At 36.8% G+C, this 15,836-nt stretch overlaps 2 protein-coding genes across 3 annotated transcripts in view; one reads left to right on the top strand and one right to left on the bottom strand.

Moving 5' to 3' along the window:
- Eno4 (enolase 4) overlaps positions 1–12,672 on the top strand; it is a 90,146-nt gene extending 77,474 nt beyond the window's left edge. For both annotated transcript variants that reach the window (XR_015440460.1, XM_087185249.1), the window contains one exon: positions 12,234–12,672. Coding sequence is in view for 1 of the 2 variants with exons in the window: in XM_087185249.1 (XP_087041375.1) it covers positions 12,234–12,286 (53 nt within the window). In the remaining variant the exon portion in view is untranslated. The remainder of the gene's footprint in view (positions 1–12,233) is intronic.
- Shtn1 (shootin 1) overlaps positions 1–15,836 on the bottom strand; it is a 96,901-nt gene that overhangs the window by 49,866 nt on the left and 31,199 nt on the right. Inside the window, exons 4-8 of the mRNA XM_087185250.1 lie at positions 13,689–13,783; positions 8,540–8,708; positions 6,454–6,551; positions 4,186–4,267; positions 186–280 (exon numbers count right to left, since the gene is read on the bottom strand). Of these exons, the coding sequence (XP_087041376.1) occupies positions 186–280; positions 4,186–4,267; positions 6,454–6,551; positions 8,540–8,708; positions 13,689–13,783 (539 nt within the window). The remainder of the gene's footprint in view (positions 1–185; positions 281–4,185; positions 4,268–6,453; positions 6,552–8,539; positions 8,709–13,688; positions 13,784–15,836) is intronic.

Here is a 15,836-nt window from a genome sequence, read left to right as displayed (position 1 = left end):
TCACATCCCTCTCTGCTAGTTCTTTATAAAATATATAATAAATTGTTGCAAACTACAGTCATCTTGCTGTGCTAGAGAAGACTAAAATGTATTCCTCCTGACTTAATTTTTTTCATTTGTCATTTGTCATTTGCAAAGTGTGCTAAGAAACAAAAATTAAAAGCAAGGTCTGCCAACAGACCCACCTCTTGTGCAAACGACTCTGCTTTCTTTCGAAGGTCCTTCTCCAGCTCCAGGTTTACTTGCATCTCCTCATATTCCTCTACTGCCAACATGGACACTTAAGAAGATAAGAAAAAGAGATAATATACCATGCAAACGGTCGGGAAGATGGACGGAAAACAGCATGGACATGCAAGCACCCCTGCCCACTCCTAGCATGCTTATAAACTGATACAGCATTTTTAGAGGGTAGCTTGGCAGTATGAATCAAGAACTGAAAACTATTCACATCCTTTGACTCAATCATTCTTCTTCTAGGAATATATACTCAGAAAAAATAAATCATGGCTGTAGACAGAAAACTGGTTGCAAGGATACTCTCAGCATCACTGCTGAAAACACTGAAATTACCTAATATTGAAGGATCAGTAAACTGTAGTATAAGAAATATTATTCTGCCATCAAAAGATATTGTAAAAGCACATTTAGTGAATGGAAAGAGCTTTGTGGCATACTTTTTAACTTAAGCGAGTCGTAAAAATCCATGCAAATGAATTCAATTTTTAAAAAGCCACAGATAAAGCACATCAATGGCATTTCACAGGACAGGAAATATATGGAAGGTCAATAAATTTGTCAAAAGATAGTCATCTTCATTAGAAATTAGAAAATGTGAATAAAAATACCTTTTTATATCCATCAAAGAAGGAATTGGTAAAAAATAAAAGACATGGTTATATTAAGTTTGGAGAATATACAGAACAATGGGAACAAATACACTGCTAATCAGAACATAAACGATGGATTAATTCACTAAGTAATTTATGTAGTGAAACTGAAGATAAAATATTATAGTTGGCACCTGTCTAATGAAACTCTTGGACATACACCAGGAATTTTTATGACACATGACTCAGAACAGCAAAAAGCTGGAAATAACTCAAATATCTAACAAGGGGATACTGGATAAACAAACCTTGGTACAGTTGTCTGATGGAATGTAATACAGTAGTGAAAATATCCATCCCACAACTATGCCCTTCAACACAAAAGCATCTCACAAACATGAAAATTCAGAGGTTATATACAAAATTATTCCACCTATATCAAGTTCCAAAATATGCATGATTAAACAGTGTGATATTAGGGATTCACATGTATTTGGGAAAACTATAAAAGAAACTGTAAAAATTAAAAGGAAGGATGTGAGTAGAGAGGGATATTCATGGACTTGTAAGACATCAGAGGATTCTTTTAATAGTGTTCTGTTTTTCATATACATTATAAACACATGTAACAAAAATTTTAACATTTTATATATTTTTTTTCTTTAGTTGGAAGAATATGCAGTAAAACGTTAATGGTACTTGTCTCTGAACTTGAAGATTAAGATTTTTCATTTCCTATATGAATTTAAATTTTCCAACAAAAACTATATAATCTAATAAAATTAATACACATTTATATATACACACACTACATATATATATATATATATATATATATATGTAGTATTTTCAAATGTTCTCATGTTTACAAAGAGGAGAAAGAGACTTGGATCCATTCAGGCCTAGGGAAGAGCTTTATACTAAAGAATTACTATAGGACTGAAACCTTCAAAGGGAAGGTCCTGATGAATAAAAGCAATGTGAATTCCTTGCTACTCTCGACATTCAGTGGCTACTTTGTCACAACGATACAGATGGGACAGAGGAGTGATGATGCTATTAGAAGTTAGGCACAACATAGGAAGCAGAACACTATGCATCTGCTTGTGGTGTGGCTCCTCCATCCTCAGCTGAGTCATATCAACACATCTCTCAAAAGGCCCTCTTAATGGCTGCTTTCACTGCTGTTCCACCAGGGCACTTCAATCCTAACTGACTAAGGACTGGTTTGTTGTGTAATGACATAGAATTTCAAACTCTGTACTCTGTAAATCTACTGCCTCCTCAGACGAAAGACGAATAGTCTTACTCAAGTAAAGTAATGTAAGTGGTGGTTTGTGTGGTGAATTATAGGTCCCTGAGAGCTAAATGATTTTTAAACGTATTTAAAAGAGAAATTTCATGAAGCAAACAAAGACAACTAGTACTATCTGAAACCCTGGGTAAGATAATTGACTTTCTTTTCTATGTCCAGATCACTATAATAAAAAGTGAATTTTCACATGTCCAGGTCCCTTTGACTTGCAATTCTGAAGGAAATCAGGCTGGGCCTCCTGGTGTATCTATGTATCTACCTGCTCTCTTCCTAGATAGGAGGCTCTCTGAAGGCAAGAGCCATGTGATTCATCTCTGAAGAACCCTGTTTCTAGCACAGTGCATCTGGACAGCATATTCTTCATTACAATTCTCTCTATAAATCAAGTAAAACCTGAAGAAAAGCCACAGACTGATGCAACTCCTACACACATAACTAGGCAAGTCTTTTATTCAAAACTCCCAGCTGATGGACAATGCAATGATTGAGAGCTACCACCAATGACAATGTGGAAAGCCCCATATCTGAAAGATTTCCTGTTAGTGTCATAGCTTCTGAGCTAGGAAAGCAAGTGGCTGAGAGAAAAAGAGAGAAGAAGCATTTTAAATCTCTGCTATGGTTTGGATATGGTCTGTTCCACCAAAGGTGCATGTGTTGAAAGGTTGGTCCCAGTGTGGTGGTAAAAGTGGTGGTGGAACCTTTAACGAGTGGGACTTAGCACCTTAGTGCCTTATGTCATGGTGGATGTTGCACTAAGAAGAGATTAATGCTGGTCTTAGAGAGTAGGCTCGTTCTCAGTAGAGTGGGTTGTTATTAAAAGACCAGGACTGGCACCTCCTTGGGCTCTGATTTCCCATCTTGCTTTGTGATCTCTCCCTTTCAACCTGTACTCCACCATCATGCCATCTACTATGCTGGGTCCCAACCAAAAGGGTCCTCACCAGAGTGAACAGATGCTGGCACCATGCTCTTGTACCTCTGAAACTCGGAGCTAAATAAACCTTTTTTCTTTATCAAGTACCTCATCTTTGATGTTTTGTTAAAGAAACAGAAAAAGACTAATACAGTCTCTTCCCTTAGGATTACTTTTCAGCATTTCCTCCTAAACCGACATATATAAGAAGCAGCCCCCATGAAACCTGATGTGTTTTACAATAAGGACGATAAGGTTACTGCTAACTGAATCACAGTTTTCTTTGGAAGTAACCATGGAGACATTTCCTTCTCACCATGAGACCAGGGCTGATTTTTCCGATCATTAGATTTGTGCTTATGTAACTGATTTAAATGCTCAATGAATCTCTCATTGTAACTGCTGCTAGAGAACTCACAAGCAGATTTCCGGAACAAAGCCAAGAAGTACACAAGACTTCAGAGCAAGTACTATACACCTGTACATCAATTTGTATTTTCACTTTACTTGGTCCCATCTGTCACATCCTCTTAATTTAAAATGTTCATATCATGTTGCATATTTATTTAAATATCCTAATCCCATCTGGATTGAGATTTATTAAATAACCTATCAAATATATAAATGCAGAGTGGATAGCCAAAATGGTCATGGTCTCAGGATATATGTAGGATAGAAGTAGTATTTATGTTTGAAGTTTCAAAATGAGTGGGTTCCAAGTACCTCATGTGAAATCACTTTTAAATATCCCTAGAGATGGAGCTGGGAATGGTGGCGCGCGCCTGTAATCCCAGCACTCAGGAGGCAGAGGCAGGAGGATTGCCATGAATTCGAGGCCAGCCTGGGCTACAAAGTGAGTTCAGGTACAGCCTGAACATAAAAGCGAGACCTTGTCTCAAGAAAAAAAAAAAAAAAAAAAAAAAAAAAAAAATATATATATATATATATATATATATATATATCCCTAGAGATAAAATAGTAGGAATGAGAGATTTACTGCTAGGAAAACATAATCTAGACAATTTTGGCCACAAGAATCTTTAAGCACAAGTATAAAATAACACCAAACACATGTAAACAAAACAAATTACATAAGTAAATTACATAAAAAGACCAGAAAGACATACCTCTGTTGCATTTTTCTAAGACCTTTCTCTGTTCAAGAACTTCGGCATGTAAAATAGCCTTTTCTTGTTTAACTTTATTTACCTAAAAATGTAAGATTTTGAGAGGAGAAAACACTCAAAATTGTTAGACAAGACATATGGCGATGTGTGATACCAAAGGGCTGTTCAGCTCGCAACATGAAGTTACCATGTAAAGCAGAAACTGGCTTCCCTATGCTAACCCTTCCCAAGCATTCACTTTAGGGTGCACACTCATGCACATCCTATTTGTGTATTCCAGCTGGCACTGCTATTGGTCCCTAAACACAGCAGCATTCTAGCCGTCCAGTGTCAATGATTCAGTTTTAAATACAAAAATCCAACCACAGATGAAATCATTTGGTAAGAGATCCAATACTAAATCTGGGGATTCATTCTGAACTTCAATGGCCTTTGGCCTAAGCAAGCACACACCAACTTCTAAATTTTTTTTTTTTTTGTACCGGGGATCAAACTCAGGTCCTTTCGCTTGCAAGGCAGGCAGTGAAACCACTGAGCTACATCCCTGGGCCCCCATCTTCTAAAATTTAAAAAAAAAGGACTTTAAGCTTTGATTACTTTTAGCTTACATAAAATACATACAAAAGTATCCCTCCAAAATATAAATTTCTGAAATAACTTTTGAAATCAATCACTAGAATACTATTAGAACATTTTAAAAATAAGAATGTAAAGCTACACAGATCAAGGTGGATAAATCTCAAATACATTATGTTGAATTTACAAAGAAGGTACATTTACAGAGTCTAAAAACATTCAAAATACTATGTATTGTACTAAATGTGTAAATTCACAATTTGGGATAATAAACATCAAGATCTAAATAATGGTTGTTTAGGGGAACTAGGGAGGGAGTGAGAAGAATCCAGTCGAAGAGGTATCTCAACATTTTATTAAGTATGTCAATGGCTTATGTATTAAGCTGAGCTATAAGTATATAAATGTCCATTATTTTGTTTTTTATACCTTTTCAGATATCTGAAATTGCTATAATAAAAATAATCTCAGAACTGCCTTCCAATAATCTCTAAGAAGGAGAGGAGAGAATAGTCCATAAATTATCGTCACTGAGGAATAAACTGCATCAGAATGTGTTTTCTGCCCCTCTTAAGGTTACATTCAAGAAACAAATTAAGATAATGTTCCTGAACGTGCCATTAGCACTTCTAGACAGTCTGTGAACTGCTTTCTCTTTTTTGTTTCTATTTGTTTCTGGTTTAAATAACTGATACACACCGTTCAACAGTAAACACCCTTCCAAAATATCTTCATCTTTCTTCTCATTCATTATGTTGTTCATTATGTTGTTTGCAAAAACAGCTGGGGCTGGGAGGTTGGTGGGCACTGCTTCCCATCCTGTTTTACATCCTGCCCTTCAAGGAGCTGACAATCCTTGGAAGGAAAGGGAAGTGCTCACCATGGGATCAGTACCTGCCATACTTGTAACCACCTGAGGTTGGTACTAAGGTGCTACAGCACATCAGTTGGGAATTCTGGGCTACCAAGTCTGACAACCACAGATACAAGTGCAATCAAGATTGCAAAGGAAATTGTGTGGCCCTGTTCTTTAAAACCGTTCAAGAGAAAAAAGGGAAAACTCCAAATTCCTGCTTGAACCCAGTCTACCATCTAACAAATGTGTCAGGGACACAGAGGGACAGCCCTTCCCCAGAGCCAGACATCCACTGGAGGAGCAACATAGTCTCCATCTTCACCAGAAGCAGTGAAGATAATGTATGACTTAAAGAAGTAGCTACCAGGCCCGGGGATTTAGCTCAGTGGTTCCACTGCCAGCCTCACAAGCACAAGGACCTGAGTTTGATCCCTGGTACCAAAAAAAAAAAAAAAGTAACTACCATTCTACAAATGTGCATCCTATAGGGAAAGATGGGGGACAAGGAAACATCTCAACGTATTTTAGTGTTTATTTATTAAGCTAAGTAGTGGGCATGAATGTTCATGATCTTATGTCTATACCAGTGACTGAACTTTTTAGAGCTTTCAGTGATACAAATGGCCAACTGAGGCACATGTGCTGTAGGTTCACCACCACTGTGCTATACTGTTCTATGTATCTGAAGTAGCGGGGAGGAGAGAAGATTAAAATTCGTACATAGTCCTCATGTCAAAAATTAACCTCCAATAGCAAGTTCTTAACTTTGCCAGCCCCTAAGCTGGCTTTGAGATCGAAATCACTAAAGGCTTTGCCTTTCTGCCCAAAGTACATACTTCTTCAATTACTTCCACGAGTTTGCTCTTGAGATTTTCCAGCTCAATGGCTAATATCTTCTTTTCCTCCTGAACAGATACAATTTGATCTCGAAGTTCTGCATTTTTTCAAGAAAAATAAAGAAATAAATAGAAATAAGCTTATTTTTAAAAAAAGAAATCCATCTGCTCAAAAGAATTGAAAATGCCAGCCCATGCGTAGCTTATGATCAAGGTTACTTAACAGAAGGACAATGAAGAACTGAAAGATGACAGGAACCTCACTTATGTGCCACCTACCCCATGGAGTCATGGTTATTAATAATTTTATACCAGGCAATCTCACCATGTTAAATGAACCAGATCAAGTTTGCTTTGCAATCTATCAAATCCACATTCTAGAAAACTATCTGGCATTTGAGAAGTAAAAATTTCAAGCTTTCAATAAAACAAATTAAGGCATTGTACTAATTTCTTTTTTATTTCATAATGGCTATAGGCTCTTGTCACAATACAATATAAACAAACAATGGGCAGTTAATAATTTGGAGATTTTGATTTGAAGAAAAAATCCTGAGTTGCTGCCAATTTATAGCCCTTACACATTATTTGAACTGACTCAAAAATATATAGAAGGGTTAATTCCAGTAATTTTCTCTCCAGAGTTGTGGGTGTTTTGTTTCTTAATTTATTTCTATTTTTATTATTGGAAAATTTAATGAAAAATGTGTTGCTAGAATGAAAATATTAGCAACTATAAATACAAAAGGTTCTGGTGTTAAAGTTACCTCTGTCACTCAAATGTTTAAAAATAAACATGGATTAGCATGGACTACTTAAATTTATACCCAGGCTCACTGTTTTGCCACTTCGTTTTGAAATGCTTTTAATTTCCTACCTTTCTCCAGGGCAGTCAGTAACCTGCAATGTGGTTATTTATAAATTGAATTAAACTTTTTACACAAACCCAGCTTGAAGAAGTTCTCAAAGACTTAGTTTTAAAGCATTTTCTCCACTGGCTGACTAATTCCAAAAGGAAGAACATGAGACCATATTGTTCAAGACCTGACAGAAGGAAGCAGAATGAACAAAAGGAAATCCTTTAAACTTCCTCTCCCTCCCAACCAGAATAAATTCTATTTTGTCCTGGTTTAAGGAGTTGAAGAGCTGGATAAAGTTGAGTAACAGCTTTTTTTTATACTATCAACTAAAATTTTATGTACCATATAAACTAGTAAGTACTACTTCTGAATGAGTACTAAGTCAAAAATGTTCCAAGTTATGGAGCCAAAACATCTTTTACATATGCAACATACATATATGTACATAAATAAAATTAATGTGCACTGAACAGATGTGTTATATAATCTTGCCCTACAGCACTACTTGTCTGCCACCAGTTGTTAAATACTGAATACTGCTTGCAGTCCAATCAGATGGACTACTCTTGAAGGACAGATCTTCCCTCCGAAGATTCCAGTAGAGAACCAAACCAAAAAAAAGGGGGGTGTTGGCTACACACACACACACACACACACACACACACACACACACACACACGCATATTTTGGTACTGAGGACTGAATCCAGGGAGTCACACAGGCTAAATTTACACCATACCACTGAGCTACACCCCTAGTCACCCAGCCTTGGCTAACTATATTGTTATCAATTCTTTCTTCTAACAAAACTATCTTAATACATGATTCGTATTCTTAAGGTTATGGTCTAACTGATTGCTTCTGTCGAGACAACACTTTCAAAAATGCCTAGGGTCGGGGATTTAGCTCAGTGGTTCCAGAGCCAGCCTTGCAAGCGCAAGGTCCTGAGTTCAATCCCTGGTACCAAAAAAACCCAACAACAATAAAAATGCCTAATTCCAAACAAGAAAGCAACTCACAAAGAACAAGTGCTATGACCTTGATTTTTACCCATGCTCCCACCAGGGCAATTAAATCAGAACTTTTTGATGGTGGCACCCAAACATCAGTATTTTTAAAAGTTCTCACATCATCGTGATGTAAGCCAACATTGTGCAGCCAAGGTTGACAAGCAATGTCCTAAAAGGAGTAAAAACCATGCTCAATAATTGATCCACAAGTCTCACCTTTGATCTGCTTCTGACACTGTACTGAGATACAAGTCTCAGCAGCAACATCTGGGTCTGTGGTAGCATCTTCATCATCAATGTTTATCTCCTCCGTTATTACATCTGGTCCCAGCTTGGCCATGTATAACATGCTGATTCTCTTCAGTGTTTTATTTTCTTTATTTAGCTAAGACAAAATATAAAAATGGTTATTTTAACAGCAGTTAAATGAATATCTTGGATTTTTAAACAATAGACAAATTAAGTGTATTTTTGTCTTACAAATTCATCAACATTCACAGCGGGGCATAACAATTATCAGATTCATTAAATAAGGTTTTATTTGCAAGCTTTAACATTAAATGTATAACTTTATGTAAGACCTGATACCTGGATTACAGCCAGCAACAAGGAGAAATGGTAGTTACAACTGGTAAGAAATGTAAGGAATTAAGAAAAAACACCCCAGTATTTCTAGTTACTAGTAGTCTTAATAAAGGCCTTTATTTCAAGCTTATGCTCAGTTTGATGCTATACTAAGAATACTTCTTGAATGTCTGTCTGCCCAGCATGCCTCTCTTCTGGACATTATTACTCTTCTTCATTGTTTACCTGATTTCTTCCAAGTTTTAGTGTATGTGCTGCCTGATTGTTTAGCTGATTTCTATAGGAAGAGCCACCATCCTCCCAAGTACTCCCTATACCACTGCTCACAGTTAATAGGGCCAGAGTTTAGGAACATGATCCAGGCTTGGCCAATCAGATCTCATCTCTAGAAATTCAGAGGTTAGGACAGAGACAGGAGTTTCTGTGTTCAGCTATACAGGAGATGCTGGCAACTACACTCCATTACTGACTTGACAAAGAGAGGAAGGTAGTCTATAGTGAAGCCAAAAATGAAGCTGATATGCAGAGAGAGGCAGGGGGAAAAAAATGAAGAAAGGGAGATAACAGGCATGCACCACCTGCATGGAGAGCCCAGCGTCTTTTCTTGCTTAAGCCAGTTCAAGATGTGTTGCTGCTCTCTGTACAGAGTCCTAACAATATACAATAGAAGAAAGTTCAATAGCTATTCATATTGTCTCTACAAAGGAGTTCTAATTCATAGCAGTCAAAAGGAATCCTAATCTGTTAATGTATTTGGTTACTCTCTGATGTAAAATGAGTGAGTTTTAGCTTTAGTTACTCAACTATCATCACTCCCTTTAGATAACATGTTTGTGTACATAAAAATGTAGTAAAAAAGACCAAACTTGGTCCAGCGTCCACAGAAGAAAAATATGGTCTTGTTTATGTTTTTTTCTTCCTAAGTCTTAAAATTAAAAGGTCTTCTCTTAGTCAAGCAAATGAAACTAGCTAGTAAATGATTTTTACTACTACACATTACTGGGCTATGGAAATGCAGATGCATTTCTTTTACTGAATCACTGACCACCAACACAAGCTCTGAATTTAAAAAGTGACACCAGAAATAAATGAAGATAATCCACTGAAAATACAACTATTCTCCCCTACTGCAAACATTATACCAGAAGCTGTTTAGAATGGTACCTGTCTGGCTATGGCTCTTCATTTGTGATCATATTAGGGCTCCTCACAGCCCCTCACAGACCACTTCAATCTGGGAGGTCCCATCCTTATCCTAATAATGCAGAGCCTCAACACATCCCAAGGGGCATGGACTGAGGCCCAAGAGGTTTCCCTAACTTTTCTGGGGGATCAGGACTAATCTCTTAGGAATGACTATGAACCCTGCCTTCTTGGGAAGACAGCTAAGCTCTACTCAGGGAATGGATGGCCCTTTGTTCCCCTTTCTTACTCTTAACCCAGCTCTCATGATCTCATAGTACTAGAGGGTCAGGGACACGAGATGAAGGCCATAGACTCCCACTCCCTCTTCCATGAAATGGAAAATTCAAATAAATACTGTTGTGGGTTCTCTGTCAGCATGGCCTTCAGAAAGGCTTAATGGCCCTTCTTGTCAGTTCTCCAACTATGCCATCTTTTCTGAATATCAGAATGAAATACCACTTTACAAAGAAAATGTAAAGTTTATAATTCTGCCTCCTAATATGTAAACTAAAGGTCCCAACTCTGCACATCAGAATCTCTGGAGAGCTTTTTGAAAATCCCAATGCTTATATGTCTACTTCATACCAAAAATCTCTGGTCATGGGTCCTCACAGAAAAACTTTTTCAGAGCTTCCCAGGAGAATCTGATCTACATCAACTCTAAGAATCACTGATGATGAATAGCGTGATGCTTTAGTATACAACCAAGCTCTGAAATTAAATTCTGTCTCTGTCTCCAAAACCAGCCTCTCAATCTTTCAGTGTCTTGGTTTCTGCATCAGCAAACTAAGGATAAAGGTAGTTGCTATCCATGAATATGAAGATTAAATGAGACACTACAGATAAAGTCCTTAATATAGTAAAACTTCACTAGGTGTTAGCTATTAATAGTAAGAGATGAAGTTTATTTTGTATATCTAATTATCCTCCGGAAATCAATTTTAGCTAGTTTTTTTCCACCAAAGTTATGCATCTATACATTTTCTTCTTCCTCTAGCATATTCAAGATTTTTCCCATCTGTTGCCTACTATGTTATTTTCCAGACTACCATCCCAATAATATTTGACAGTTAACAATTCTGTCCTCAAAAGAATTAATGTGTCTATCAAACTAGGCACCAAAGTGCATCAGTTACTATCTGTCTGCAACACCACTACTCTAATACATTCATTTGCTAAAAAAAAAAAAAATGCCAACCAGAAAATTTCCTAAGTCTTCTCTGAAATATCATTTTCATATTTTGAAAGAAGAAATAGAAGACATATTCATTAAGGCTTATGTGAGTACTACCATGGACATTTTCGAGAATTCTGGATTCACAAATTTTAGCTAAGCAATATTACTACAGTACTCATCAAGTTACAGGTAATAGTATGCAACTTGTTGTTGGGAACCCTTCTACATCACAAGGCAAAATAAATTTTTCATGGCCCTACAACAACTGAACCTACTACTATATTAAAATTTAAGTGGCTTTTACATTGGGCATTTACATTTAATGACTATATAAAGAAACGAAGTAAGCAAACTAAATGGCTTTGGATCATACAACTTAAAATAATTGGCCTATGTCTATCAGTTCAACCCAGGCATTTTAGCAAAAGTAAAATATCCACACTTGTTTTTAGGAAAATTATGAAGTCAGCCAGGCATAGTGTCACACACCTGTAATCCCAGCATTCTGGGAGGCTGAGGTAGGAGGACTGCAGGTTTAAGCCCAGCATGGGCAACTTACGGACTTAGGCAGACACTGTCTCAAAAACAAAGGCAGAGGAAAGGCTGGGGATGTAACTCAGTGTAAAGGTTCTGGGTTCAACCCACTATTCTGTACAACTAAAATAACTAACAAAATTTTTTAAGACAGAAAATTATGAGGTTAAATTGCACCCCAAAAAATTAAATATTCCATTTGTCATTAATTTGATGGCAAGGATATAGAAAAATAAACTATAAAAACTCTGCTGTTCAGAAAATGAGGCCTACTTTCAAAAATGATAATAACTGATACTTAAAACAGAATGTGCTGTTATCACTTAAGGATCACATATATAACGAAGCTTCCAAATTTTGCATTCCAAGTGCATCTGTAGCTTTTGACTCCATTTGTCACTGTTGCTGTTGTTTGCTTTTTTATTCCAGGCCTCATGAGCTCATATTGCATCCGCAAGAAACAATTAAGGGTCATCCTGTAAAAAGAAAAGCTCACCCCAGTGTGCACCCCACTCTCACACCAGTCCTGATCGGATTCCATCTTGCCATGTAAGGAGAAGCTCTGCAGTTCAGCGAGCAGAACTAACCTATCCAAAGTCACACATGCCACAAATGGCACAACCAGGAATAAAATTTGTTTTCATTGCCCCCCTATGCCTTTGCTTCTCAAGAACAAACTCAGCCCATCCGGAGAGGGACCCAGTGTCCTGCTGGATGTCCTACAGCAACATCAATTTGCCGATAACAACAGAAGATACAAACTATCCGGAGGCTCCAGAAGACTCAGAGCAACTAGTCTGTTTCAAATACATTTTTTCCTCTTCTTGTTCCAAAAGAAATAAAAAGTGAATTCATACAACACCACAAACTGCTGAACTCCAGTGAGGTACAGATATGACAGTTCCCATGCTATCACTGCTTTTAAAGCTAGAGCCTACATTGCTATGCATTTGTCAGACAAGTAATGGGAGAGAAGTTACACACATACATTTATATTCTTAGTTAGGTTCTGATTGACTATCTTATGAATTCTAATGCAGTGTCGGTATGCAAACAATTAAACAAATACCTCCAGCAAGCACACTGCTAATGCATACAAATTAAATTTATCTTTTTTATTTATTGGTAGTAGCATTACAGTCACATCCAAAGAAATACTTTGGAGGTGGGTGATGGGATCGGGGGAGGAAAAAGAAACAAAACCAGCATCCCTAATGAAATTTGGTTGAAAATTGCTGTAATCCATTTTCTGAAGAAGTGGTTCAGATGCATTTTACCCAACCCAAAATACATAAGACACAGATAAAAACATTCTTTAATAATAATGTACTTCTGATGAGACCAAATATAGAAAATTACACACTTGATAAATTCATCAGCTAGAAGCAATCAGCGGCACACTAGAGGTCACCTTTCACATGCACTCGCTTGGCTTTCACAAATAATCACCTGAAAGGCAAGGGCTGAGGCTGACTTTTACATGGGATCCAAGCACAAAACATTCACCGCTCTTTTGTGCCACACTAGTTTAGTTTTCAACTTGGTTAAGATTTTAACTAAATGCAGACACATTTGGGAAATCCAGTTCAACAAACTATTCTAGGACCATTTCTCACAGGCAAACACAAACAAAAACACAAAGCACAAAGGCTGCAATACAGACATATAAATGCTTCTTTTATCATCAAAATAACCTTTGCATTAAGGCAGATATTTACATAATGACGTTCCAGGATTTGGAGACTTACAACACTTTCCTCATCAGCAGAGTGGACAAGTGATTAAATGAAAACTGAAAACCCAAAATAAGATAGAAGCCACTCTAGACAATCAAATTGAAATAAAATGAGCTCAGGTAAAATCCCTTCATTTGAACAGGCTCACCTTTGTTGCCAAAGCTTCTGCACTTTCTCGACAAGTCTTCTCTATTTCAAGATGGTTTTGCATGAAATTAACTTCCTCTATAACCATGTGAGAAACTAGGAATGAGGGGGAAAAAAAAGTCTCAGCATTCAGAGATTAGTCAGCTATTCCAGAAGCCCACGCATCGTCCCATGATTAAGAATACTTCAATTCTTTCTCTAGCCAGACCTTTAGCCATCACTGGAAAAAAAGTTTCTAAGAAGTTGTCCTAATTAAACTTAGCTAATATTCCAATGTAGAAAGAAAAAAAGAACACAACAAAGAACCTTCACCACTATTACATACATTTTTGCAAAGTTCTTTAGGAGTTTTTAAGTCTCTGCTTTCTAGGTAGCTATATATGCACCCATAGACATATATATGTTAAACAAAAGATTCCCATAACCAAAGAGTGACAACATGGCTTCCTTTTCTTAGAAAGATATAACATATAGATATAATAAAGAAAATTAGCTAATACAAAATAAATCTTAAATTGATCTTAAGACTAAAATAACAATAAAGCAGCTTAGCTAAGTATTACAGTACCAGTTTTTAATAGTGACAAACTAGTTACTGTTATATTATAAATTCTAGGGCAGAGAAGTGTAGCACTGAGATTTATGTACTACAGTATGTGATGCTAAAAGCAAATGCTGATAAATTATTTCTTGCATCATAGACTGTCAGCAAGATTAGAAGAAAAACTAAATCTTGTTATTTTTACCAACATCCGAAAAATTAATTTTTAATTTGTTCATGCAAATTGAGATTCAAAGATACAAAGTAACTTGAAACTTGAACAATTAAGAAAGGTACCAATTCCTCTAGTCTATATTTCTGGTTAGAGAAAAATTCTCAGAATTGCAAACCTATCTGTAGACATGTATACTTATTGACATTTGTTTGGCTTAAAAAAAAAAAAATTAAGGAGAACCCAAAATGTGAAACCCAACAAAGTTAGGCAAAAAGCGCTGGGCTCACATAACACAAAAAGAGATTACTTTTGCTTCATTTAAGCTTAATTAACCTGCAATTATGATTAAACTCAGGGGAAAATTTTCTCTCCAAATTAAATACAAAAATGTATTACTTCCTAAGTCTGTCCAAAGTTCTTATTATGTTAATATTCAAATTCATAAAGCAGCACTAAATGGCCAGAAACATCTCTAACCTTGACATTTTTTCAGGGGTAATAATAATCTGCCGCAAATGCAGGCCAACCAAAAACCACTTAACTAATTAGTAGTTGCAGTCACCGAGAAAAACATGAATCAACACTGTTATTACAAGTGGCACATTTGAGTGGCATCTAATTATGACTTGATGAGCACGATACTTGCATTATCAACATTACTACTGCATCCCATCAGGGCCTAAAAGCTGCTGATGGCATTGACTTCGAGAAACTCCCACTCAATGGTACAGCAGCACCCAACAATCGGCTTGGCAGGGGCCCCCTCACTAAATGACACGTTAAGCGTAATTACTGGTAGACATTGTAAATAAACAGGATTGGAAGTGAAAATTGTACCAAGTGCCTAAGACACAATCTGACACATTGGAAGTGGCAGCCTTAATTGAGAGTTTCTTTGACTGCTCAAGATCATTTCAACCGCATTTCTCAGAGGACAGTGATTATAACTGTGGAGACAGACGGCATAATGGTATCAGCACTGCTGACAGAGCAGTGAATTAAATTGTATCTGCTGTGGTGTGAAAGCCTTGATGAGAGGTACAGATGCCTTAGTGGTCTTATCATTATAACACAATGGTCATGTTGTCATCAACCTTTCTGGCTCCAATTGAAAAGAAATGATTGTGTGTTGAAGCTCCCCCCCACCCCCCTTGTCCTCTTCTATCTCTTGTTCTGAATAGAACCAATTTTCAGAGAGCTATGAAATCACGCAATAAGTCCTAAAATGCAGCTGCTTGGCATACAAACGGGTCCCCATTAAACTGGAATCACACACAATATGTGTTTATGCCAGAAGAACAAATAGAAGCTGAACACAGGCCAAGTTCATTCACACACACAAAGCCCATGTAGCTCTTCATCAATATAATTGCCTTTTATATTGTAGTTTAAATAATAGGCTCTATTATTTCTTTAAAATCCTAATATTCCTG

Source organism: Heterocephalus glaber, unplaced genomic scaffold, assembly GCF_053883595.1.
Source record: "Heterocephalus glaber isolate CG9 unplaced genomic scaffold, H.glaber_assembly_v1.0 deba00001497, whole genome shotgun sequence".
Classification (NCBI taxonomy): Eukaryota; Metazoa; Chordata; class Mammalia; order Rodentia; family Bathyergidae; genus Heterocephalus; species Heterocephalus glaber.
Note: the sequence above shows the minus strand (reverse complement) of the source record. Positions and strands in the feature narration are given on the sequence as shown.